At 39.7% G+C, this 27,538-nt stretch overlaps 1 protein-coding gene across 11 annotated transcripts in view; it reads left to right on the plus strand.

The window, feature by feature from the left end:
- Positions 11,723-27,538, plus strand: part of MIER1 (MIER1 transcriptional regulator) — a 67,887-nt gene continuing 52,071 nt past the window's right edge. Inside the window, exons 1-5 of one of the 11 annotated variants that reach the window (XM_018045293.1) lie at positions 11,785-11,924; positions 13,005-13,105; positions 16,382-16,455; positions 27,240-27,264; positions 27,398-27,434. In XM_018045293.1, coding sequence (XP_017900782.1) covers positions 11,858-11,924; positions 13,005-13,105; positions 16,382-16,455; positions 27,240-27,264; positions 27,398-27,434 — 304 coding nt within the window. In that variant the 5' untranslated portion in view covers positions 11,785-11,857. Of the gene's footprint in view, positions 11,925-12,158; positions 12,216-12,250; positions 12,385-13,004; positions 13,106-16,092; positions 16,176-16,378; positions 16,456-17,662; positions 17,878-27,239; positions 27,265-27,397; positions 27,435-27,538 lie in introns of those variants that run through there. The other 10 variants (XM_018045319.1, XM_005678289.2, XM_005678288.2 and 7 more) reach the window with 10 other exon arrangements.

Consider the following 27,538-nt stretch of genomic DNA (forward strand, 5'->3'; position numbering starts at 1 on the left):
GAAAATATAACACAGAAGATCCAGGATTGAAGAAATATTAGCCAACAGAAAAAACAAACAAACAAACTTCCACTTAGAAACATGGAAACAATCTGATCATATAAACAAGAAGAAAAATAGTAGCCACTTGAGAGCTCATTATATGTAAGCATAGTTCTAGAATGTTTACAAGCACTGCGTCATTTTTTCCTCACAATAATTCTAAGAGGTTGCTATAACATTATTTTATTTAAACCATAAAAGCTTAGAGGGAAGCATTCCTACTAGAGTTGAAATTTGAAACCCAGACAGTCAGATCAAAAGTCTACACATATTTCTCTGGGTCTGTTTCCTTATCTGTAAAATGGGGGTAATAATAGTATCTTTTAGGTTACTGGCTTCCCAGGTGGTTCAGTGATAAAGAATTCACCTGCCAATGCAGGAGACCCGGGTTCAATCCCTGGGTCAGGAAGATCCTCTGGAGGAGGAAATGGCAACCCACTCCAGTGTTCTTGCCAGGACAATCCCATGGACAGAGGAACCTGGTGGGCTACAGTCCATGGGGTTGCAAAGAGTCAGACATGAGTGAGCAACTGAACACACACACATAGGTTATTATGAGGATTAAATGTATTCATTTATATATTATAGTTAGGAAATGCCTGACACATAGTAATCATAAATAGGTATAGACTGCAGTTATGTAGGCTGACTGAAGCATGAGTAATAAAACCTGGGAAAGAATATCATGTTCCTGCCTGAACAATTACATAATAAATTTTAATAAGAAGAGAAAATATAATCAAAATATTTGCATCCAGGAGAAGAAGTATGATTTCACTTTTGGATCAACTCTCCAAATTCCTTAAGACAAAAACCTAGTCATTCTTTCATTCTAGTACTCTAATTGTGCTGCAGACTTCTTTAAAATAAGAATGATTGCCCTTTAAACGATAAAAAGGCCGTGTGTTTCCAAAGAAAACATTTCAAACAATACTTTTACTTTCCAAATCATAACAAGATCAGACAAGAATACAATACTTTAAAATGACCACAATCTGCTTTTCACATTTTTTTTTTCCTTATGTGTCAAACACTTTATTAAGTTCAGTTCAGTTCAGTCGCTCAGACGTGTCCGACTCTTTGCGACCCTATGAATTGCAGCACGCCAGGCCTCCCTGTCCAACACATTTTATTTTTCTTCATAGCATTTATTACTACTGACACTTTGTATGTTGTCATATACTCTTCTCCTAGAATGTAACCATCTTTAGGACAAGAACTTTGTCTTGTTAATTGCTATATCACTAGTACACAAGACAGTACCTCGTCTATTGTGGGCACTGTTGTTTAGTTGCCAAGTCTTGTTCGACTCTTTTGCATCCCCATGAACTGTTGCCTGTCAGGCTCCTCTGCCCATGGGCTTTTTCCAGGCAAGAATACTGGAGTGGGTTGCCATTTCCTCCTCCAGGGGATCTTCCTGACCCAAGGATTAAACCTGCATCTCCTATGACTTCTGCATTGGCAGACAGGTTCTCACCACCAGCACCACCTGGGAAGCGCTTAACTGATGCAATTGCTCAGTTGCACATCAATTCCTCTGCTAGTGGCAAATCCCAGGGCTTTTCCATGTGGTTCCCTCCTCTCGGTATCTATAAGTGATAAACCATTTTTTTAATGGCAATGATATCCTGATCTGTTGTCCTTACTGTTCCTGAAATTTTCTATTAATACACTGCATTTAACTCAGCCTGTGTGGGTAAGTGAAGCTAGAGAAAAACATCTAACCACGATGCCAGGTCTCATTTTAAATTACAGATTGTTAAAGTGGGTCCTTAACGTGACAGCAACCACACTGCATTACCTTGGTTAATTTTTACTACCCCTTCTAAAGTCATCATTTCACACTTCTTGAATATCAACATTTCCTCTCCTATGTTTACCTTCTGCTAACTAAATGAGAAAGCTGAAGCACTCAGGTAACTTTCAAATACTCCCCCCGTTACATCTGTGCACTTGCCTCTCTCTCTGTGTCTATATTCCCTATTTCTCCCGTTACTCTGAATGAGTTATCCATGATTCTTGCTTAGGTCAATTCCTCTACATGTGTTCTAGATTCCATTCCTTTTTGCCTATTTACGGACATTGCTCTAGTCATTCTCTCATGCTTCATAAGCTTTTCTCTACTGGATTATTCCTTGTCTAGTTAACCTAATTCTCTCGCAGTCTTCCCCTTTTTTTTTTGTCAAAGGTAATGTTTTTCTTCCAGTTGTCCAGGTGAAAAAAACTTCAAAATATATCCTGAATCTAATCATTTGTCATTACTCTTTGTTGCCACTATCATGATCCAAACACTATCCTCTCTCTCTTGGATTACTGCAGAAGTCTTCTAATTGATCTTCTCACTTAACCTAAATTCACTTAAGTCTATTCTTCACATGGTAACCAGAGTGATCCTTAAAAACACCAAGTTAGATCATATCACTACTCTGTTTCCCATCTCATTCAGAGTTGGGAAAAACCTTAAATCTTACTATAACCTAAAATGTCCTACATGCATCTAGATTGAGCTCTGACTTCATGATCAATACTTTCTGCCTCGTTTACTCTGCTTCAGTCACACTGTCATCCTTGACATTTTTCACACATGCCAGGCCTTTGCAGTTGCTATTTCCTCTGCCCGAAATGCTCTTCCCACACATGTACATGTTTAGCATCCTTTCTGTCTCCAGGTCTTAAAGCCACATTCTTAATGTGGACTTCTTCAGCTCCCCTATCTAAAACGTCAAATACCCCTCAAATACTTCATATCCCCTTGCTTAATTTTTCTCCTTAGTACTTTCAACTAACATATTTTTACTTATTTAATTTATGAATTAGATGTTCCCCACCTGACCCCCCAACCCTGAGAATCTAAGTTCCACAAGTTTAGGGACTTTGTGCTCTTTTGTTGCCTGCTGTATCCCTACTGCTGCTGCTGCTAAGTCACTTCAGTCATATCCGACTCTGTATGACTCCATAGATGGAAGCCCACCAGCCTCCCCCGTCCCTGGGATTAGTGCCTACAATAATACCCAATACACAGTAGCTGTATAATAAAAAAATTGCTGAATGAATTCCCAAATCATTATATCCAATTCAAAACATTCTCTCAATCTTCATATTCAAATGCTTACCAGCTTAACTGGATAGCTGCAGCTAAATGTCTTCTAGACATCTCAAGCTAAATAAATACATAATGAAATCATATCACATTTATTCATAAACCAGCCCTTCCTCTTTTATTCCCTACAGGGACCAAATAGAAACAAATTAGCAATGATGTTGCATTTACCAATTAGGTAGTTACTGTGATCTAATGAGAATCCTCAGTAAACTCTCCCAAATTTTCAGACTATAAGTTTTACGGGAAGGAGCCATGTTTTATCGTGTCTACCATGAAAGCCCCAACTTTAGTACTCTGCCTGATACACTGGGAAATTTGACACAGAAAATACCAGTAAATTTAAAAAATTGAAATAAGTGCTTGTAGTCAATTATGTAAGAAATGTATGGTACATATCTATCCTAGCTGTGTTAGAAAACAGATACTTTTAATAGAGGCAAATTAGTGGGCAACGAATAGGATGACATTCAGGAGATATTCACTCTGAAAGTTTTGCCTGAAAAACAGTTATGATACAAGAGGTATGTAGCTGTAGGTTCCTGAGTTTCTGAAGCAGAGACCTAACCTATTTTGTTCACCCCTATGTCTTCAGTGTCTACGGCAGTAACCGGAAAATATAACACATTCTGTATAATTGGTATCTATATAATGAACACCTGATGATCACTTCTATGAAAGAAGACTAATGACATTAAAGCATACAACACATATATCAGTCTCACAATGAAATAACCATAGGAGGAAAGGAGGAGTGGCTTAAGAAAAAGTGTCTTTATTATTCTCTTTTTATTTTAATGAGATGAAGGTAGAAATTTCAATCTAAACCAAATCAATTTCTTTCATTTATCCAACTGTTATTTATAAAATTACTGTGCATAAGGCTACATGCTGACAGGGATACAATATAAATCAGATATGGGCCCTAAGGAGTGACAGTCTTGATAAAAGAAAAAACATATATATGATTACAATGCAAGTACAGAATTGTATTTGCCTCAAAAGACTTACACATAAGATATAACAAAAGTTGCGGTAAAGATTACCTTGGGTGAGAGGAGTAAGCGGAGAAATCATGAAGGTGGCATTTGAGTCAGGCATGAATGCAGGTCAAACTCAAAAGAAGTGTATGTGGTGTGTATGTCTGTATGTTTGTGTCTGATGCAGCTGCAGGTGAGGAGGGATGAGGGTATTGGAGCAGGGCAGGAAATACACCCAGAGCAAAGCTCATTGTGAACAATAAAAGTAGAAAAGCAGGTGGCATATGGAGGGAATCTTACATGATTTGGTTAGATGCATGAAGGAAAATAAGCTTTGAAAAAATAAAATGACCAGACTGAGTCTTTGAAATTTACTAAGCAAGCAAGAGAGTGCCTTTGAGAGAGAAGAGTAAGCTACTCAAAACTATGTTTCAGAAAAATTTAGCTATATGCAGAACACACTAGTAGCAAGAAGACCGTTAGTCACAATGCTATGGAAATAGGCCAGGTGAGAAGTAATCAAAGCTTAACCCGGGGTGGGGAAATGTAGAAATAAAACAAATCCTAGATAAAGCATGTACTAAGAATATCTTTTTATTTTCTGTATTTTAATGTTTTGACATCTAGGAATTTGCTGCACCTGAAGGGACTGCCCCTCCCAGGGCTAATCAATTTTTATGCATAGTAAGGGACTTGCCTACAAGCACACCATTCATATTGGCTTCCCAGGTGAAGAACCTGGCTGCCAATGCAGGAGACATAAGAGACTCAGGTTCCATCCCTGGGTCCAGAAGATCCCCTGGAGGAAGGCATCGCAATGTACTCCAGTATTCTTGCCTGGAGAATCCCATGGACAGAGGAGCCTGGCAGGCTCAAGTCCATAGGGTTGCACAGATGGACATGACTGAAGTGACTTACCATGCACACACAATTTATATGCAAACCAATCAATCCAGAGTCCATACCCTCAACCTCCTCCTTCAGCAGGCTCTCAGAGACCTCACTCTCTGGGTCACTATCCACTTGCAGTAATCAGTGCAAGAACAGGAACCAGAAACCTAGGGATAGGCCCAATATCCAGAACCTTTAAAATTATTCAAACAAGCTATTCCTATATTTGCTTATTCTGGTTTGTCCCTTCCTTGCCATGGAAACCACAATAAAGCTTCTTGCCCAGGTTTTCCTCTTGCTGGTTCTACATCCTGCCTGGCCCTCGTGCCTCTTCATGTGCCCCTCTATGTGGTTCACAGCATGCCATGCCTCCTGGTTTTAGGGATCTATGAGTATTTAAAAACAAACTTCTTCCTTTATGGTGGTTCTTTCAGTGTCTGTTTCTTACCATACTCGATTAAAACACAGTCCAAATATCCTTAAAACACAGCAGATACAGAACTAATGCCTGCGCGCATGCTAAGTCGCTTGTCATGTCCGACTCTTTGCAACCCTATGGACTGTAGGCCACCAAGCTCCGGTGTCCATGGGATTCTCCAGCCAAGAATACTAGTGTGTTGCCATGCCCTCCTCCAGGGAATCCTCCTGACACAGGGATTGAACTTGTGTCTCTCATGTCTCCTGCACTGGCAGGCAGGTTCTTCACTGCTAGCGCCACCTGGGAAGCCCTACAGAACTAACAGGACTTTGCAACTGATAGTGACGATCCTGATTGACATTTAAAATTCAAAGTACTTTCACTTAGTTTTGTAATTCGTTTACTTATTTCACCCTTTAAAAATGGAAATATAATTGACCTACAACACTGTTGGTTCTAGGAGCACAATATTGTGATTCCGCATTTCTATACATTACAAATGATAACCACCCTAATTCTTATAATAACTTATTGGATATCTAACTGCCGTGTTTTACATGTTAACAAACTTAGGGAGGCCAATTTAAATACCCAAACTCATCCAATAACTCACAGACTACGTGTTCCTGAGCAAGTTTCTTAATCTGTTTCTTTCCTAGTACATAAATTAAGGTTAATAATAGTACTGGCCTCATAAAGTTAAGGTCATGATTAAATTAACCTGTATTTCTAAAGTCCAGTAAGAAGTTAAATTGTAGACATGTTCAATTTTAGATATTATGAGTGCTAATATGGTGGAGTTGTTTGGTAGCAGTTGAAAATCAAGAAGAAAGTGAATTTCAAGGAACAGAAGTGAGAACTAGAGATACAGATTTGAGAAACTTTCAGGGAGATGAAAATAAATGAACTGAGTTCCAAAATAAAAACCTAGAGCTACAAAGAGAAGGTAATAGGGCCAAGGAGAGAAACTGGAAGTAGAAGGTAAAGCTAGAAAAAAGGCACCTAGCCCAGTAATAAGTGAAACAGTTCAGGGTTGGTTCAGGGTTAAAGAGGGGAAGATTGATATTGTTAAATGCTGTGAGGTAAAAAGAAAGCCCACTGAATTTGGTGACTTTTGAAACCCTTAGGTTACTCATTATTGACCTCAGTAATTTTCATACAGCAACGGAGACAACAGAATGCAAAGGTTAAAGAGTAAACACAGATACCTGTGGTTTATGGTCTGATATGTAAAGGCTGCAAAAGACATCAATCCAGTACTCACAAGAAAAAGGCTTAGCAAACTGAAAATCAATGGGTCTTCTTAGACCCATCAGAGAATTGAGGTTACATGCAAACCCCTGTACCGAAAGAGATGTAGGAATAACAGAATCACAACTTACTGAAACTGCCACTAGAGCTAACAAGTGGAAGGAAAACCTAACAGGCAATAGCCTAATTGCTGAAAAATGAGTGTAGACTAATTCGAGAGAAAAAATTGCTGGGGGCCCAGCCTTAGGGAGGCCCCCACACTTATCAAGTTTTACTTTCAGGAGCTCCAGCAAGCTCCCAGGATGAAGGTCAGAGTAAAACTCCCTGATAGTTTCAGCAGGGGGACAGGAAGCAACCATTCTGAAATATAATGTTCAGTTATCCTTAACAGAGGTCTGCCCTCAAGGAAAACCATTTTACCAGAGCCTAAGCAACATGGGGAAAGGAAAATACCTTACTTGAAGTCCATCTAATCTTCTTGTTCCACCTAAAAAAAAAATTCTGAGAATTATTTATGAAGGTCATGGCCCAGGGAAAAAGGCCCACTGAAAGATTAAGACCTAATTAATCCCAGGATTAAGGCACACTTTTCTTTGCCTTCCCATTCTCACCCAGCACATCTTACCACATCAACAGAGCTCCTGTATAATAACAGGGGATTACAATGGGAAGAACTGCAAGGCTCAGACTCTAAGCAGGAGTCTCTAGGGAAACCTAAAAACCAGAGTAGACAAAAAAACAGGACACTAGAGGAAACTGAAGTCTTGGAAACCTACAGCTACAGTAAACAGCCTGATTCCTAAGCAAATAAACATAAAACTTTACACTAAGTGCTTACTTATCTCAGTTTATATTACCTGACGCAACATGTTTAGCTTTCAACAAAATACATGGCATACCAAAAGGCATAAAACAGTCTGAAGAAACAAGCATTAGAGCCACAACAGATATGGCAGAGATTTTGGAATTGTTAAGACTGGGAATTTAAAATAATTATAATTAATATGCTAAAGATCCTAATGCAAAAAGTGAGTAACATACAACAGATAAAAACTACTCTCCCCCTCACCCACACAAATCAAAAGGAAATGAATAGATAAACTGGGCAAAGAAAGGAGATAAAAGCGTTGAAGAAAGCACTAGTGCTTTTTGTTTTTTTCACCACAGTGGAAGACTGTCCAATACAGCCAATCCACAAACTAAGATTTTTCGACTTTACAACGTTGTGAATGTAATACAGTTCATTAGAAATCCTACTTTGAATTTTTTCCTGGGCCAACAATATAAAATGATACTTCCGCAGCTCCCAGTCAATCGTGCAATCACAAGGGCAGGCAACAAATACAACCACTCTGTACCCACACAGTCATTTATTTAATTTTCAGTACAGTAGTCAATAAACTATATGAGATATTCAACACTTTATTATAAAAGACTTTGTGTTAGATAGTTTAGTCTAACTATAGGTTAACCTAAGTGTTCAGAGCATGTTTAACGTAGGCTATGCTAAGTATGCTTTCCTGTTGGCTCTGATGGTAAACAATCTGCCTGCAACGCAGGAGACTGGGGTTTGATCCCTGGGTCAGGAAGATCCCCTGGAGAAGGGAATGGCTACTCACTCCAGTATTCTTGCCTGGAGAATTCCATGGACAGAGGAGCCTGGAGGGCTACAGTCTATGGGGTCACAAAGAGTCAGACGTGACTGAAGCAACTTAGCACATGTGCCCATGATGTTTGGTAGGTTCAGTGTATTAAGTCTATTTTCTACTTAATGATATTTTCAACTTATGATGGGTTTACTGGGACATAACCTCATGGTAAACTGAGGAAAATCTATATTGTTAAGCCAATAGGAAAGACCCCAATATAGGAAAAACTGAAGTGGGAAAGTGAAAAATTGATAAATACATGTTTCATGAGATCCTTTCTGAGATCAGTATTAAATCCTAAACTGAGAAAGATGAGAAATAATATATTAGGTCAAACCAATGGTTGTAAACTTTATTATGTATGAAATTTTGTTTTTAATTAGATAATACGGCTACCTCAAAAACTGAAGGTTATACTACATCCTGTCTCCCACCCCAGTTCAGTGTAGTCACTCAGTTATCTCTTTGTGACCCCATGGACTGCAGCACACCAGACTTCCCTGTCCATATCCCTGAGCTTGCTCAAACTCATGTTCATGGAGTCAAGTCAGTGTCCATCTCCCACCCTACTCTTTCCTTAATAGATAATCTCCCATGAATGTGTCATTGTTTCAGAAATCCCCAAGGGAATTTTTCTAACACTCTCTCAGGTACTATGAGAGTTTTATGACTTTTTAAGAATTTACATGAAATCAAATTAATTTTACTTTGAGATTTCCATATCAACAAGTAAAAAAAAACAGACAAGATGAGCAGTAACTAATGTTACTAAAGTATATATTACACTCATTTTTTTGCTGCCAGCAAATATTTATCATCTTCCATCTAGGCAAGAGCAGTGAACAAAACAGAAACCTCTGCCTTCATGGAGTACCTCATAGGATGAAAACAGATTAACAAAAAAGTATATAATATACCAAACAGAATAAACTTTTTGAAGAACAATAAAGCAAGTTGAGGAAATGGAAGTATTGGGAAGAGTTTATTTTATGTTGGGTAGTTAGAGAAGGACTCTTTGATAAGGTGACAGCTGAAGAAAACCAATTATGAAATGACTAAGGGTACAATATTCCAAAGAACAGCAAATGCCACTGAAGAGGCCTTGAAGCGGGAAAAGGTGTTTGATGTTCTTGTGGAACAATACAGAGTATAACTAGCCAAGGGGAAGAGTCCAAGGTGAGATCCTGTGTGGCCTACAGAGGATGAGCTATTACTCTGAGTGAAATGGGAAGAACTGGAGACTTTTGAGAAGAGCCACAGTGATTACTATGTTGAATGAAGGTGATGGTAAAGAGACCATTGGACTGCAAGGAGATCCAACCAGTCCATTCTGAAGATCAGCCCTGGGATTTCTTTGTAAGGAATGATGCTAAAGCTGAAACTCCAGTACTCTGGCCACCTCATGCGAAGAGTTGACTCACTGGAAAAGACTCTGATGCTGGGAGGAATTGAGGGCAGGAGGAGAAGGGGACGACAGAGGATGAGATGGCTGGATGGCATCACTGACTCGATGGACAGGAGTCTGAGTGAACTCCGGGAGTTGGTGATGGACAGGGAGGCCTGGCGTGCTGCGATTCATGAGGTCGCAAAGAGTCGGACACGACTGAGCAACTGAACTGAACTTAACTGAGGAGTTTACTGCAATGTGACAGTTACTGACGCTGGAGTGGTAGTCTGGACTTATTTTGCATGCAGAGATGGTAGAAACTACTGGTGGACCGGTGTATTGAGATGTCAAAGGTAAACTAAAGTTTTTTTACTGAGTAACTGGAAGAATGGAAATTGTCATTTACTGAAATGGGAAACTGCAGATTTGATTACAGGGGAAAATAAGTTCAGTTTTAAATATGAATTTTGAGATGCCAATTAACTTCTAAGTGCAGCTATCTGATTTTAAGCCTGTTTTCTTAGGAGAGGTATTGCCTGGAGAGATAAACTTGTAAACTGTGAGCAAATGGGTAATTTTCAAAGGCAAAAAACAAGAGTGAAGAGAAAAGGTTGTAAGACTGACCGACCCCATCAACACTCCAATATTTAGATATGGGAGAGACTGAAGACGTAACAGCAAAGAATTTTGAAAAGGAAAAGGCATAAAGCAAGAGGAGAATTAGGAGAGAGTGGTGTCCCAGAAACCAAATGAAGTAAGTGATTCAAAACTCAGGAAGTGGTAAATCAGATCAAAGCTGCTGATGGGTGAGTTAAGAAGAGAAATGGCCATTACACTTGGCTGGACAGTTATTGCTGACCTTCACACAAGCTGTTTTTAGTGGAGTGGTAGAATGGACAAACCCTGGTGGTTCAGATGGTAAAGAATCTGCCTGCAATGCAGACCTGGGTTTGATCCCTGGGTTGGGAAGATTCCCTAAAGAAGGGAATGGCTACCCACTCCAGTATTCTTGCCTGTAGAATTCCACTGGACAGAGGAGCCTGGTGGTTCAATCTATAGGATGGTGAAGAGTCGGACACGACTGAGTAACACTTTCACGTTTCAGGATGGACAAAAACCTGAGTACCATATCCAAGACAAAAAAGAAGATTCTCTCCCAACATCTTTGAAAGAAGTTCTGCTCGAGAAAGATTAGCTGAGCTGGAAGAGATTGCAGAGGGGAGATGCTGAGGGTTTGAGAAGAGAGAACAAAAGTGATCCGGAAGTGTGGGAGAATGAATCAATTAGGAAATTTTAGTGGAATAGATAGACTAAGCGACCATCTGAAGTTTTAAGTGAGACAACTGTAAAGCTGTGGGCTTCTGTCCAGTCCTTAATCCAACTGCTGCAGAACAGAAGGTTGTAAGCTGGAATGAGTTTTAAGGCAGGATGGTAGGAGAAGGCGTAAAAAAACCTCGACTACAGAGCATAATAATGTTCAGTCTGGTGGCTCACAGAAGCTGAGAGATTGAACAGCTGGGTACAGCTTGAAGGCAACAAGTTGGAGAGAAATAAACCACCACACAAGGAGTGCCAGGAGGAACGGCGGTTCTAAACAAACTAGGTCTTTTCTCAAAAGAGGTTTGGAAAAGGCTGTACTATGCCAAGGAAGGAGACATTGCCACCTCGGAGGTTACAAGGTTGCTGACTCAACACAGATGAAGCGATAAGTTCTAAAAGGGTTCCCTGCAGGACCCAAGGGGATGGACTAAAGTTTTAGCGTCCGAACTTACACCCCGACGTTCGGCTGCCTGCGGCCGTTTACTGGAGAGATGGGCATGGTGGCGACTGGCTGCGGAATGGTCAACCACCCTTTTTTTCCTCGCTGCTTCTGAAGCCCCTGTACCCCAAAGCCGGCGTTAGTGGCTATGGCTAAGGCACGGATTGTTTGCCGGGCGTCATGGAGACGGTGGAGCCCTGGCTCAACAAGCGGCCGCGCGGTTGGCTGGCGGCTGGAAGCCGAGGAGGAGGGAGGAGGCGGAGGGGAGGGCAGAGGGTTGGTGGAGCAAGAGGAAGCTCCGGACGACGACTAGAAGAAGGAGGCGGGCGGCCCGGGCCTCAGGCCCCTCCCAGGCTCTGAGTCTCCGGGGCTGCAGGCGGATGGATGGGGCTTCTTCAGGCGGTGGCGGCAGCAGCGGAGGTGGCGGCGGCGGCAGCAGCAGCGGCTGTAAGTGCAGCCTCCATAAACCATCTCTCCTCTCCTAGTCCTGTTTGGGATGAGGGGCTTCCGAGGTGTCCTCGGTCCCCTTTCTCTCCTTCCCCTCCCCCACCGCAGAGTACCGCCCGGAAGACCCTTCACTTCCGGGGAGGAGCTAAGAGAGCGCGCCCAGCGAGCTGCCCCTCCCGGAGTGGCGCCGGCCCCCAAGGCGCATGCGCAGCTCCTCTCCACCGCCCACCCCCGCCCAACTGGGTCTTTTGCTTTGGCGTTGGCGGCGGCGCGCTGGGAATCCGCTGCGGAGTGAGTGCGCCTCGCCCTGTCCGCTTCCGCCCCTTCCTCCAGTCGGCCCAGGAACCCGGTCGGGGTGGGGCCAAGCTGACCACCCCGCTGTGGCCCCGCCTCTTTCGCGCTGTATCGCCGGGTCCTGTCTCAGCCCAGGGAGACTTCTGCTCCCACTGCATCCCTGGTGGTGAGCAGGGTCCTCGGCAAACGGGTCCTGGGCAAAGCAGCCCTTTTCGGAGGGAGTAAGGGAGGGAGGAGAGGCCCGAAGAGGGCATTGTTGTGAGGGAAAGAGGTCCTCATAGCCCGTGGGAGGATCCCTGGGGACAGATGCCTCCCCCACCTTTCAATGGCCTTATTCTTTCAGCTTTTGGTGGAAAGATTTCTGGCCTGGAGACCATCTCTAGTCCTCGTTTGCTGTGTGACCTTGGGCGAGTCACTACTCTCTGGGCCCCAGTTATCCCTAAAACTTCCTCCAACGCTAAAACTCTTTAATTTTGCAGAAAAGCTTATGCAGTTACAACTGGCCGATCTACTGAGGTCGCTTAGCCGAGGTGACCCGGACTTGAGTGAACCTTTCTTCAGTCATGGGTGGAATGAGGCGACCTATTTATTGAGTCACTTTTATTCCTTTATCATCAGTTGCAAATTGCATGACTCAAGGCTCATTAATGTTTGTCTAAAATTATCATGGGATTCCTGTCCTAATTCCTGGCTATCTTTAAGAATTAGGGATGGGGTGAATACTGAGCTTGTAAGATCATTGTCTCCAGTCTCGTTACTACTGAGGCTCTCTTTCCTTTGATCCAGATGGTGTGGTGGCTCGATTCTCCCAGTGCCTGGCTGAGTTTCGGACGTGGTTAAGAACCAACTGGTTGAGGTTCAATGCAGACAAGACGGATGTGATGCTGGTAGGCAGGGGCACACTTGGAGATTAAGGGAGGGAAAGTCCAAACTCCCTCAAGTATATAAATGTTATACTACTCTTCCAGTGTTTGAGAACGGTTGATGGGCCAATAATTTCCAGAGTTTGGATGAGATTTAAAAATCATGTCAACAATATTATCCAAATACCAGTTTGTGATAATTTGATAAAATGGAGCCACTGGATAAAACTGTATGTAAAAATTACAAAAAGGAAAACCAGAACTGTTCTTTGCAGAACCAAAAGGCTATTATATACGTGTTTTGGGGTGGTGTTAATAAAAATCAAACCGAGAAAAAGATGATGCTAATTGTCGCATAGATGTGGGACTTACAATGTGATGCATTACTGCTTTGTAATTTACATGCCTGCTATGGTAAAGGTAAAACTCCTATCTAAAAGTCATTTTTAAAAATAGGTGAAGTTTTTTGACATTTAGGTATTCTCAATCGAATTAGTATTTACCCATAAATTTTTACCTGCACATCATGTGCAGGCTGTCACTTTTAAATAAAAATTTAAGGAAATGGTCTCAAAAGGGACTCTGAAAATTGTTAGATACAGAATTTGGTTTTAGGGTTTTGAATGTACTGTGTTAATCTATTTCATTCAAACAGCCCCAGAGTCTAAATTGTTGCAAATTATTTTCTTGGTGCATTTTGAGAGGTACTCTTTTGAATTGCATAATGTGTATATAATATTCCTTATATCTGAATCAGGTATTGGTCCTGAATAAAAGGATATATTTCTTAGGTACATGTAAATTGCCAGGTTTATTTATTGGTTAGTTTGGGGTACTGGTTGAAGAAAAATTGAGACTTTAAAATGCTTTTGTTAAAAGCAAAATAACTTTGAAGGGTTTGTGTATGTGTGTATGTGTGTGTATTGTAGCCTCTGTAAAACTGTTAAATAACTTTTTAAATGGAATATGCAGTAAATTGCTTAAAAATAGTTTGCCAATATAATAGCAGTTTTGAATAACTTAATGTGGTAAAAGTTAATGTAAGTTTGCCTGAACACAAGGAAGCCTTTAGGTGGGGAATGGGAGCTAAAGAGGCATTTATTCAGGCTTTGTAGTGATTTTTTTTGTTTTGGGACATTAGCCACAAATCTTACATATAATTAAGCTCACCTTTTTGCTTAACTGTAAACGTTTTACTACACAATTCTAACAGAACTACCATTTTGGATATCACAATAATAAGGACTATAAACTGTAATAGTTTTAAACAGCTCATATTTAATGGTGAATTTTCTCATGGCTTCAACTTTGTAATGTCCCCTTTTCAGCTCCTTTAGTATCACTAGTCTTCAAAGATTTATTTTTTGTTAACCCAAGTATAAATATTGAGTGTTTATATTTGGATACAAAGAAGACATCTGTTGAATTAATCCAAAGTGCTGAAGAACTCAGGGTAAGGGGTGACAATAACAAGGAGGTAGACTCTGGTTTGATAAAAAGAAGAATGTTCCAAACATTAGAGGTTTTTCGGAAAAGAACAGCCTTTTTATGAGACGGTGAGTACATTGGGGGTGTTTAAGCATAGGCAGGAAAGCCTGGTAGTGGGGAAACAGTATGAAAGATTCCTACCTAGAAAGTTTAGAAATTGACTAAAGACCTCTAAGGTCACATCCAACATTAAGATTCTGTGACTAATGAATAGTTAATTTATACATATTTGATACTGAAGAGGTATACAAGAGTTTTGAGAAAGACTTTGTGTTCTTTAAGACCCAGGTTCGATCCCTGGGTTGGGAAGATCCCCTGGAGAAGGAAATGGCAACCCACTCCAGTACTCTTGCCTGGAGAATCCCATGGACAGAGGAGCCTGGCAGGGTACAGTCCAGGGGTTGCAAAGAGTTTGGCACAACTGAGCAACTAACACATGACATGATGACATGACGAAATGGCTCCTAATTTTTTTTTTTAATAAGCATTTTATTTTATTTTTTGGCCACGTGGTACTGCACGCACGTCCTTAGTTACCCAACCAGGGATTGAACCCATGCCCTCAGCATTGGGAGCATGGAGTCTTAACCACTGGACCACTAGCTAGGGAAGTCCCTCCTAAAAATTTTTAAGATAAGTATATCACTAGAAGGAGAAGGCAATGGCAACCCACTCCAGTACTCTTGCCTGGAAAATCCCATGGACAGAGGAGCCTGGTAGGCTTCAGTCCATGGGGTTGCGAAGAGTCAGACACGACTGAGCAACTTCACTTTTACTTCTCACTTTCAAGCATTGGAGAAGGAAATGGCAACCCACTCCAGTGTTCTTGCCTGGAGAATCCCAGGGACAGCAGAGCCTGGTGGGCTGCTATCTATGGGGTCGCACAGAGTCGGACATAACTGACGTGACTTAGCAGCAGCAGCAACAGCAGCAGCAGCATATCACTAGAATAAGATAGGAGTTGGATAAAACTATACTGAATTCAATATGAACAGTGACTTACAACATTGGAGCTGTTTCTCTTTTCCTTTAGAATATCTGAATCAAAAAAAAAAAATCACTTAACCCACATTTACCAAAAAAAAATGTACAGGGAATTTTTTTGCCAACGATAATGCCACTTATAAATAGTAAAATTGATGCACGGTATTAATAAACTTGAAGTCATTTATCAGTAAAATGGATACCCATTCAAGTATGTCCTAGAGCCTGATATTCCTGACAATTTCAGTAGCTTAAGGGACTGTGAGCCCCAGCTCTTTATCACAATCAGGATTCTTGTTGATAACTGAAGAATCGGAGATTCTTCAAGCAAATTATTCTTATGCCTTGCATTTTGACAGTACTGTTTAATCTTCCTTTTGATAACCAGCTAAATTTCATTTATTAGCTTTCCCATTTAAATGGATAATTCTCCTTTAATCCAGTTGTTTTATAAAGCCTGAGTTTCTACCTCTAGGCCCCTTATTCTTATCTGTACCCACCTCAGTTCTGTGCACATCTGTTGTTCTTTGCCTTCACAGCCGTTTCCATCAAGCATCTCAAAATGAAAAGTGTTGGAACTGACTTATAAAAGTCATTTCTGTTTCAAATCAGAAGGACTAAGGTAATTCAACAGGGTAACTCTTAGAAACTATATACCTATGCTAAAATATTTATTCCCCCAAGGAATCCTGAAAAACACTTTTATATAAGTATTCTAAAAAATAAAGTGAAAATTCTGTACAGTACAGTTAATGGTAAAAATTGTTTGTAGATTTGGGAACCTTAAAGTTTTCCTTTCTCTTCTTTCCCTTGCTTTTCTTTCAGTAGAAAATGTGCATCAGATGTTTATGTTTAATTGGTTTACAGACTGTCTGTGGACTCTTTTCCTGTCATATTACCAGGTAATGTCCTTTCACTTAGCAGCTACTTCATATACCTATAAATGCACAAAATATTCATGCACAAATTATTACTGGACATAATTTCAAGTTAAATGTTGAATCTTTGAAAAAAGAAACTACTTAATAGAATCTAGAATTTTAAGGGAATACAAATAGTCTAAAACAGTCTTCCCCATATTTCATTGTAAGTTAAGTATTGTTTTAAAGAAAAATTGTATACGTTCACACTTATGTAATATATTGTGCTGGCAAAGCATTATTTGGAGGGAACAAATAAGTTTCATATTGAATTGGTTGATTTTGGAAGTCATTTTTGAAATTGCATTAAGAACCCTTGAACATTTGGGGGAAAACGGTCTTTATGAAATAAGACTTACTAACTTCTGGTTTGGTAAAATGTGTTAGTACACGTTTTAATATCATGTTTGCATTACCCAGTATCTGCCATAGTAATGGAAGTGAAACACGTTTGTTATTTTGCAATCATTGGCTCTGGCAATCATCAGAATTGGCACCAAAGCCAGTTGGCAGATCTCGGCCAATACAATAAATTTTTAAATTGCAGGCATTTCAGGCACTGCACATAAGCAAATTCTCCACCTAAGCAGTCGAGTTGGAGATTATATCTATTAAAGAGCAGCTTTTCAGTGTTTCACATTTAGAAATGTTATCTAGTGCAGAACCATTGCACAATTACGTTACTACTGGCATTGCAGAAGGTGTGTAAGGAAAAGCAAATGACACATAAGGATGGCAGTCTACCCGGTGCAGTCCCTTTTCTTAATCCCTGCTGTGACCTGTAAAATTTTGTTATATGGGATTTTACAATTTCTGTCGGGAAAGATCCAAGAGAAGTACCCGTCAAGGGATAACTGCTTTCAAAGCGCACTGCTTGACGTTGTTGCAATCACAGCAACATCCGTTTTTCCAACAAATGGGACTTCAAAAAAGGCCTACACGTAAAATATATCGTATCTTTTCCCCAGCGATATGAATGCTGGACGTGTCTCCTTTGGCTAGTTTCCTTGACCTCCGGTCCCTAGAGCCCGCTCCCGGGCAGGGGCCGCGGATCCGCTGGGCTGGGATGCCCACCTCCCGCTCTACACCCACCTTGGCTCCGCCTCCTCGGCGCTCCTCTGGGGGAGGGCTGCCTCGGGGCCGCGCGCGCTCCTGTTGCCGCGCGCGCGTTCTGGCCTTTTCCCTCCAGTCCCGCTGAGCCCCGGCGCCGCGAGGGGGCGGAGTGGGGTGTGGTGGGCGCGCTCGGGCGGCTCCTGCGCGTTCCCGCCGAGGCAGCGGCGGCGGGAGCGGCAGAGGCGGCGGAGGCTGGAGTCCCGTTGCCGAGTCTCACATCCGGGTTCTGGCCGTGACCCAGCTGCGGCCGCCGCGGAGATGTGACCCGTCAGTACGGCAAATATGGCGGAGGTAAGGGAGTGAGCTCCCCCTCCCCGTCCCGGAGCCGGGCGCCCCCAGGTTCGGGCCGGGGAGGAGTGGAGCGGGCCTGGCTAGGGAGGCCGAGCCCTGCTGGCGCCACTGCCCACCTGTTGTCCAGAACAGGCCGCGCTCTGGGCGGGAGCTTTTCGTGGAACTTAGTTGGGATGGGTCTGTGGGAAGGAGAAAGTGGAGGCGTAGTTGGACTTCGGGGGCACTTTAAAGGGTCGAGGGCGGCGTAGCTGTGCGTACAGAGAGGGGCGAGGTGGGGTGGGGGGCGCCCGCGGAGTAGGGGCGCCTGTGGCGCAACTTCGCCGGCCGGTGCTAGGGGCCGAGAGAGGAGCTGCTGCTTCCTCTTGTGAAGTTTCTTCCCTCTCTAACCGAGATGCTGTTGCGCCCTACCGCGTCACCCCCATCGGTTTGGTACTGACATTCCGCCTGTGTTGGGGAAAACGTAAGGAAAACGGCCTCTGATTAACTCTAATTTTCTTGATGGTGACCAAATGAGCGTGGAGAAATGAACCTGGTCTTTTCGCAATCCATCACTCTAGGTTAGGACAGCCTCCCATTTCTTCAAACATTCCCCCTTCCCCGCCCCGTAGAACCTCTTTTTCTCTCTTTATATTTCAGAAGAGTTGCTTTCTCCCTTTCTTAACCACTTTCCGGGCGTTTCACGCCTTTGCGAATCGAGGCTTTCTATTCCTGTCTTTCTCTTTCAGTTTTTTCCCCGCTTAGGGAAGATTTCCTCCCCTCCCTCCCCCCCCCCCCCCGCCCCAGTTTGCTCTTTTTCTAGTAAACGAGTTCCCAAAGCCCCCTTTAGTGGCGATTATTTTACATTTTGGGGCCTTAAACCCCCATGTTGGGGTAGACAACCTCTGTTGATTAATCTGCATTTAGTATATACTACTGGAGGTTAAAATTTTTGCCTCTGATGTAAACCTATAAACATTTGACTTTTTTAAAATACATTTTTTCTCTCTTACCATCAGAAGAATTTCGATGTCCTTTACTCCCTTGAGTTGAAGAGGTAGTATATTTGGACTTCCGTGTCTTCCTTGAGTAGAGCCACTTTAAATGTTGGCAAAGACATTTTTTTCTTTTGAGAATTATCATTTTCATTGTCTCAGGGGCACCTAAAAACAGATTTAGGAAGTAGGTAATTATATTTACCGTCCACCCCCTATTTTTGTCTTCATTATTTGCTAAATGAAGCCAATGGTGAGTACACGTTCATCAATACCATACTACTTCCTTTTTAAATCTTGGAATTCAGAAAAATAGATTTTGGAGAAGAATGTTAATTTGGAGACCTGTTCAAGTACCTGTTGAGTGCAGGGACCCAAAGCTTAAGAGTTTTCTGGAGTGGCTCTTAGCGTGCTCCTTCCCCTTGGTGTATGGAAACTGACTCTATGTTCTGGAGTATTTGCTATTTAAAAGGAATAGCAGGATTGATTGCTGCCAGTATTTTTAAAATTTTAATATTCTGATATAAAAATAAATTTAGGTCTTAAGATTTACTTCCATTTCTTTTGCTCTTTGTGATTAAAGAGTTGTATTCCAAGGAACACGAATTAGAGAAAACATAGTACTTTGTGTTTCACTTAATGTGATTGGGTTTATTCCACTGGGCTGAAAGATATTTAGTCCTGATGAGGTTCTTAAGGGCTTGTTTCCTTCGTGTGTAAAAGGGGAAGGGATTCGGTGTACCTGGCTTTACATATATTTTGTCAAATAGTCTTCAGTGAATGCCCATTAGGTAAGCAGTGCTGTGCTGTAGTAGGTGATGGGGTTTCTTGCCTCGTGGTGGTGCTCAGGATGGTTTGAATTTTAAGTTTTCTAGTCACATTTTTAGAGCAGGATATTACTGAAGGAAAATATCTTAGTGTATGAAAATACAGTGAAATTTAAATGAGTTTTTTTTTAACTTAGAAATTTTAACTACCACACTGAAAACAATATGTAAATAAAAGCATTTTAACATTTTATTTCTTTTAGAGTTAAAGATGATTGTATTCATTAGTGATTGAGTCACTGATCGTTAATAATTTCAAGTGGACATTTTAGTTTCCTTAAAAATCGCATCACTTGGAGAATGGAACTTTCATGTTTTGTAGGAACACACGGATAGTTCAATTTAAAGAAAAATTTAAAAACCCTGAAATTTGTTTCCAATGCATTTTAGTGACCTAGTTATCTTTTAAAAATTAATCTTTCATGTTCTTCAATTACTTGTAGATGGTTTTATTTATAATGAATTTTGAGGAAGAGTGGAGGAAACTTCATCTCTGTCCTACAGAAAATCTAGAACCAGTGAAGTAGTGAAAATGAATTTGTAGTTTTCCTATCTGAATATTTTAGAAATAAGAATGATTTTAGAGACTAGTCATTTTAAAAATTAGATGAAGGAGAAATGCTTGATTTATAGAGTACTTTTACTTTTATTTGAACTCCAGAGAGGTTTTTTTTTTAATGCTGCCGATATAAAGCATGTGATAAAATAATTCAAATGCCAAGCTCTTTGCACTTTTGGTTAAGTAGACCTGAAGACTGACGCTAACTGGTGAAATAACAGTAAGTGCAAAGTGACAATATGTGTTCTTTTGATAAATCTGAAGGGAAAACAGGTCACTGAAGAAACATGTCTCTGGAGAAAAATGTAGATATTATGCTTCTGGGCTTTTTTGTTGTTGTTGTTTCCTGCCTAGAGTGACCCTGATCTTGTTTTTCCAAAAAAATATTTGATTCTTAAATACTGTTTGCTTTAGTGTGTACAGAATACTAATTTTTCATACTTGATCTGATCATCTTAGTCCATAATAAGTATGTCATGCTTATTAAAATTGTAGTAACATTTAAAACATACATAACATATATGGAAGTAATGACATTTGTTCCATTTCTTAATACTTTCTGGTAATATTTCTCCCTGCTTATTATCCCCTAAAATTATTAATCAACCTTTGAAAAGGAGGCTCTTCTAATCACACTTAAAGGAAATTACAGGGTAGTGGCAGTTGTACAAAGGCAGTGAGGAAGAAAGAATAAGAGGAAAAAATAGTCCTTTGAGTTTTATAAGGAATGTGGTGTACAGACCTTTGGGAATGAACAATTTGTCTTTTATTTCAGAGTTTGTAAACACATAAGCTACTTCTCTTTCAAGGGAAAAAAGATCATAGCATAGTTTAAGACCTGTCTTTTCACCTAGGCCATATTGTTGTCTCATAAAAAGAAGAAAATTTAATGGATTTGCTATTTTGTGTTAGTTTTAAGTACTTTAGTATTGCCAAAAATAATACATCGTATTTAGTCGCTGTCATATTTATCCCTTTCTGTTAAAAACAGACTCCTTGTGTAACATTTTTCAAGGGTATTTGGATTTTGTTTCTTAAGGAAATAGGATCATCTTGAATGATATTCTTGATAGTGTTAATTTTTACTCTAAACAAAACTTGTTTCACTGCAATGAATTCAGACCTAAAATAATTATGCCAGTAATGGAAAAAAAAATTTTTTTTAGTGTTTATACTTACAGAACTATTAAGGATTTATCCAGCGTGCTTAACACCCATGATGAAAGTTTAAAAAGCTTAATTCAGAAGAAGTAATAGTCAAAGTGCTTGATAAGGTAGGAAAGATTAGCTGGGAAATAATAGAAGTGAATTTCTTTCAGAGAATTCTGGAGACTAATCATTTTCCCAAATAATTAAAAAATGCAACATTGCCATTGAAACTTCAGCATGTCATGAAAAGTAACCAGCTATACAGAAATTTCTTGCATGAAGTTCAGATGGAGTCACTGTTTATTTCTAAAGATTTCTAAACGGTTTCAAAAATCATTGCAGTGATTAAGTTCGCATACCAGTTGTTACTGGGGACCACTCTGTTTGACTTATGCTGTGGCTTAGAATGTTATGTTTATGTTGTATGAAGTTCATAAAGTAGCAACCTCCAAAAGCTTTTTGCAAATTAGATTTTTTCCCCAATAGCCCTAGATTTAAGAAATAATACATTGAGAATAGTCTTAAACATATCCCATCCATGAAGCTAAGTACTCCTCAGTAGTGTTATGTTTTTTGAGCAGTTCATAAAAAAGTAAAGAACTTAGATCTCAAAGGAAATTGAACTAAACCTGAAGAGATCTAAATCTTTTCATTCTAAAGGAAAATGAAACTGAGAGTTTATGTAGTTTGTCCTGGGTTGTGCTGTTTGTGTAGTACAGTCAAGACTGGAACATAGAAGACTTCTGAATTGCTAGTGCTTAGTAATAGCAGTTCATCCTCTGTAAATTATTACTGTTGTAGTAAATTTTCTAATTTTAACTCCAAAACTTTCTTAACCAGCAGTTAAGTGATTTAATTTTGTGTGAAGGAAGAGGGATGGTGGGCTCTTGGCACAGTCTCCCTGCCCTCTCTCCACCCTGTAATCGGGCCCCTAACTCCTTTCTGTCTTCATCCCTATCACTCTGAGCATCTATTATCTGCATTACTAAGTAAGTGATATTAATACTTAAATAGTGGTGGAATTGGTTTGTGGGAAAAAATGTTAAGACAGTTATACTCACTGAAAATGTGTTTTTGATTGTCTTGGATAAAAGAATCTAATTTGTGTTTTTACTACCTTATTTATGTTTTAGTAATAGTGATATTCTGGTTTATCTTTTGTTTCTTTGGTATATGGGATATTTCTTATCATGATCTAAAAATATACAGAAGAGAAACATTTGAACAAATTTGAGGCACTGAATATTTGTTACAACTATAGCAGCTTGATCAACTAAATCAAGTATATGAGCGTAGATACAAAAGTTGCCATAAAAGTTAACACAGTTCTTTCTGATTCTTTGATTTAGCCGATTCATACCCTCTCTGCTGTTTTCCATCTCAGATAAAACAATTATGTATGTACCTAAAAGAAAATTAGGTTGTTTTTCAAAATTATATAAACTTGTTTTTAAAAAATAATGGCAAATACTAAGTTTTCTTGAAAAATCTAAAACTAAGAGAAGAAAATGAAAATGGCTCATAATTCCACTGTATAATCTCCACTGACTTTCTGTTTAAAAAACAAAGAATAATGCTTGCAAGTGGTTAAAAAATTCCAGCAGTACCGAAAGGCATAAAATGAAAAACCTTCTTTCCCAACCCATGTTCTAGAGGCAACTTGTTAACAGATTTTTGTGTATCGTTTAGGGGAAAAATTTATGTACCAGCCCAATTTTCCCCTTCCTCTACACTTTTCTTTTACTCCTAATATAGCTATCTGTTTATAGACACATACACACGCACATGTTTTAGCATTTTTTCCCTCAGTCAACACAAGCAGAACTGTCTCATTTTTTTTAGTGAATTAGTAATTTCATTTGCTTGGAAAAACTGTGTTTCATTTCTAACTAGTTAAATAATGGACTTAAATGTTTTCCCATCTTTTTGCTATAGACAACTCTGTAGTAATAACTGAGATACACATATCTTTATGTGCTTTTTTAGTTATATCAGTAGGATAAGTTCATGTTGGCAAGGTGATCTGCAGAACGCTTTAACTCATATTTCTATCAGTAATAAATGAGTGTGTTTTAAGTACATTTTAATCCCCAGTGTAAAAAATCTTCCTTACTGATTGCATTTTATAATTTTAGATTTTTCTGAAAATAAGTATTGTTACAAATGTTTAGCTTTAGTTGTAGTTTTTCCCCATTCTTTCTGATTTACTGTAATCATTAATGGTAGATGTTGCAGGTTTTCTGGAGGGTATTGTTAGATACCAGTTCCTAATGAGACAGAGATAATAGTCTGATATGACAGATGACAACTTGCAGTCACATTTTAAACATGCTTTGACTAGATGAAAACCATTTTTTAAAAAAAATAGAGGGGAAGGAGGAGAGAGAGAGTTTTTTTGTTGTTGTTGTTTTTACGTATTTAATAGTTGTTTCCTTCGGAAATATAGAAGGAATTAGGTCCTAGGCTTTACCTTCACCACCTATTGTGGAACCTTTATCCAGTCAGTTTTTCTCCCTGGGTTTGCTAATCTATAAAATGAGGTAGGTGGGGTAGGTTTTTATTGCCAGGTTCATGATCAAGTAAATTTATGCATTTGGAAATATGTAGTACTATATGAACATAAGCTGGTTCTGCTGTTACTTTAAAGATCTAAATTAAAAATGCCCTCATTTCATACTAAAATTTCCGGTATTATACTAAACACATTTATATATATTTATATACTAAACTCATAATGAAAGATGATCAGTTTGTTTGTTGGTGGGCAAAAGTAATGCTTACGGTATAAACTGTTTTCAAATGCCTGTTTTCCAGAAGTTGATCTTTGATTTAATTGGATATAATGGACTTCCCTGGTGGCTCAGTAGTAAAGAACCTGCCTGCCAGGGAAAGGAGATGCGAGTTCGATCCCTGGGTTGGGAAAATCCTCTGGAGGAGGAAATGGCAACCCACTCCAGTATTCTTGGCTGGGAAATCCCTGGGATGGGGAAACCTGGCGGTTGTAGTCCAGGGGATTGCAAAAGACTCAGACATGGCTTAGTAACTGAGCGTGTGTGCATGCATGTGGGTGCAGGCCCACACACACACTCTCACTCCTCTCCCTCCCTCCCTCCCCCCTCCCTCCCTCCCTCCCTCCCTCCCTCCCCCCCTCCCTCCCTCCCTCCCTCCCTCTCCTCCCCCTCCCTCCCTCCCTCCCCCCTCCCTCCCCCTCACCAGTCTCCTGCCTGTAGATATATAGGCAAACCATTACTGCTTCCCCTCCCCCAGTGCTAATCCAGGTATACCATCCATCAAATCATGCTTCTTAAAACAGCCTAGTATGCCTTACATACCATGATTAGTGCTATCTTTGAGCACTGGGTGTTCTATTTTATGCCAGCTATATGTGTAAATGCTATCAGTCTTTTAACATTTGGCATCTTAATGAATAGAACATATTTTAGACCTTTTTCAGAGCATTACAGTGGTAACTATTTACCAGTAAAACAAAACTCAGTATGGTATTTATTCACATTTAGCACAGTTTGAGGAGTTTTACAAACTATACAGACCCCAGTTGCAATTCAGTCTATTATTGCCAATATCTAATAACATCAGTGAAAGTGTACCTTTTATTCTTAAGTAGAATAACTTATTTTTTTTATCAGAAGACTGTTAAATGGAGTAATTATTTGAGTGTTCAAAAAGAACCAAATGCTCAAAGAGCCATTTCTTTTAAGCTAGTTTGAAAGATGTGCTGGTTTCTCTTGTTTAAGCCTTTCAGACCTATTTCAGAAGTTTACTAAAAAGGAAAAACGGCCATTGTAAGGCTACTCTGTGTATAGTGAACCTAGGACCAGATGAAGATAACCAATAACTTTGCTGTAACCTTGGGTAGAGAGAGGTTGTGCTTAAACTTGGGAAATAAAGTTTGAAGTGAAAGTGGATTAATATTTTTCAATGTTGATTTACTGTGTAATATGTGTGGTGGTTTAATCCATTTTGAGCTAGAAGTGAGCTAGAACTGTTCAAAAGATGTTGTTCAGTTTCCCAGTCATGTCCGACTGTTTGCGACCCCATGGACCGAAGCACACCAGTCCTCCCTGTCTCTCACCATCTCCCAGAGTTTGGCCAAGTTCGTGTCCATTGTATTGGTAATACCATCTAGCCATCTCATCCTCTAACATTCTCTTCTTCAACATCAAAAGATGTTAAGCAAGCTAAAAACTCTTTTCTATGGTTACATTATTCTCTGTTACCCTACTCCACAGCTTCCCGTTAGAGGAACCAAAGTTAAAAGTAGCACTGTTTTGACTCTCTGTGGCAGTTCAAGATGGTGGTGTTACACTTGAAAATGTGTAATACTGAATAATGGTCTTTTGTTAAAATGAGTCAATGCTATAGACAAGAACCATTCTCTTGTAAGAATTAAAAGGAACAAGCAGGAACCTTGGAAAAGTATGCCTTGAAACAATGTTAAGTCACCATGTAGACGCTAGAATGTCACACTTAAACGGCAATAGCGTGATATAGACTGCTTTCAAAACGGAATTTTTAATATCTCATAAGAATTTATCTTAGAGGCCTAGCTTTTGAAAAATTGGGCGCTTTTTGTCTTTTCAATTTTGTTCCTATCTTTCTGCTTCATATCTTAGTAGAAAGAAGGAAAATACTAGACTATCCGTATCTTTTTGCTAGTACTTCTGAACTTCCAGCATCTGTGACTTCTGATGAGCCTGAATAGACAGCTTGGAATGAATAGGCAAGGTTTTAGTTTAAAAGATTTTGTCATTTGAGGCCTCTTTTAAATTTGTGTTCTTGAATTTATCGTATAGGAGTTGATGTTTCTAGATGACTTGTTTATAACTGTTGAATTAGCTGGATTACAATAAAACACAGCCACAAACTGTCTAGTGGTGGTAACACTAAAATAATTTGCTAGTAATTTTATCTTTAAATTTACCAGATGTTTGTGGTTAAATTTATAAGAGGTAGAATGGTTCAGTAGGAGCGCTGTAATAGGAAAGTCTTTGTGATCTATTAGATAACCTTCCTGGATTGACCATGTAAGATTGCTGACTTTGTGGTAATTTAAAAGTACGTTGTGTGTTAGTAAAGGTAATGTTTGTACTTAAGTAACATTTAAATTTTTCCTTCTGCTTTCTTACAATATAGTTTTTATTCTAAATAACATCTTAAATTATTTCTGCCTCCCTTCTCACACTCATTTTAAGCCAGAGAACAGCTTGATAGCAGACCTTGGGTTTAATTTTCCCTGTATTGATGGGAGAGAATATTTTAGAGAATTCAGAGATCTGAAATCATATGTTTTGTGCGCGTGCTAACTCACTTCAGTTTGTCTGACCCTTTGCAACCCTGTGGACTGTAGCCCTCCAGGCTCCTCTGTCCATGGGATTCTCCAGGCAAGAATACTGGAGTGGGTTGCCAGGCCCTCCTCCAGGAAATCTACCCGACCCAGGGATCAAACCCATGTCTCTTAATGTCTCCTGCATGAGCAGGCAGGCTCTTTACCACTAGTGCCACGTGGGAAGCCCAAAATCATATCTCTTGAATGACATATATTATAAGCTACATATTTGCCTTTGAAATCTGAATCAGTTACACATTATTGTCTTTGTTTCTAGATTCAGGAATGTTTTAGATTTTTCTCTATGTTTAAATAAACATAATGTCAGAGGAGGGATTATGGAGGAAGTTTTAGTTTGTCTTAGTTCAGATGTTAAAATGTAACTAGTTTTTGGTGGCATAAAATGTAACTAGTTTTTGGTGTCGTATCAGTTGTTGAATAATTCTGTAATGTTCATGAAGATTTACTACACAAAGATGCTAATTTTTCTTCTTTTCTCCCCCCCTTAGCCATCTGTTGAGTCTTCAAGTCCAGGTAAGTATTTTCTATATTTTTTATCATCTTTATTTAACTAACATTTGACCTGTTAGTTACATAAAGGTTAGAGGAGTTAGACTATCATCTGACTGACTTTTCTTCTGAATGCTTCTTTTCTCTGGGGAAAAAGAAATGGATGAAATATTTGACTGCTCATGAAAGTACAGGTGAGGCTGCTGTGAGTTCAACCTCATGACTTTTTGTGGGTTTCTTCTCTCTCTCTTTTTTTAAATGAATTGCCACATGTATTTTGTGTATTTTTTATTTGCTG

Source organism: Capra hircus, chromosome 3, assembly GCF_001704415.2.
Source record: "Capra hircus breed San Clemente chromosome 3, ASM170441v1, whole genome shotgun sequence".
NCBI lineage: Eukaryota > Metazoa > Chordata > Mammalia > Artiodactyla > Bovidae > Capra > Capra hircus.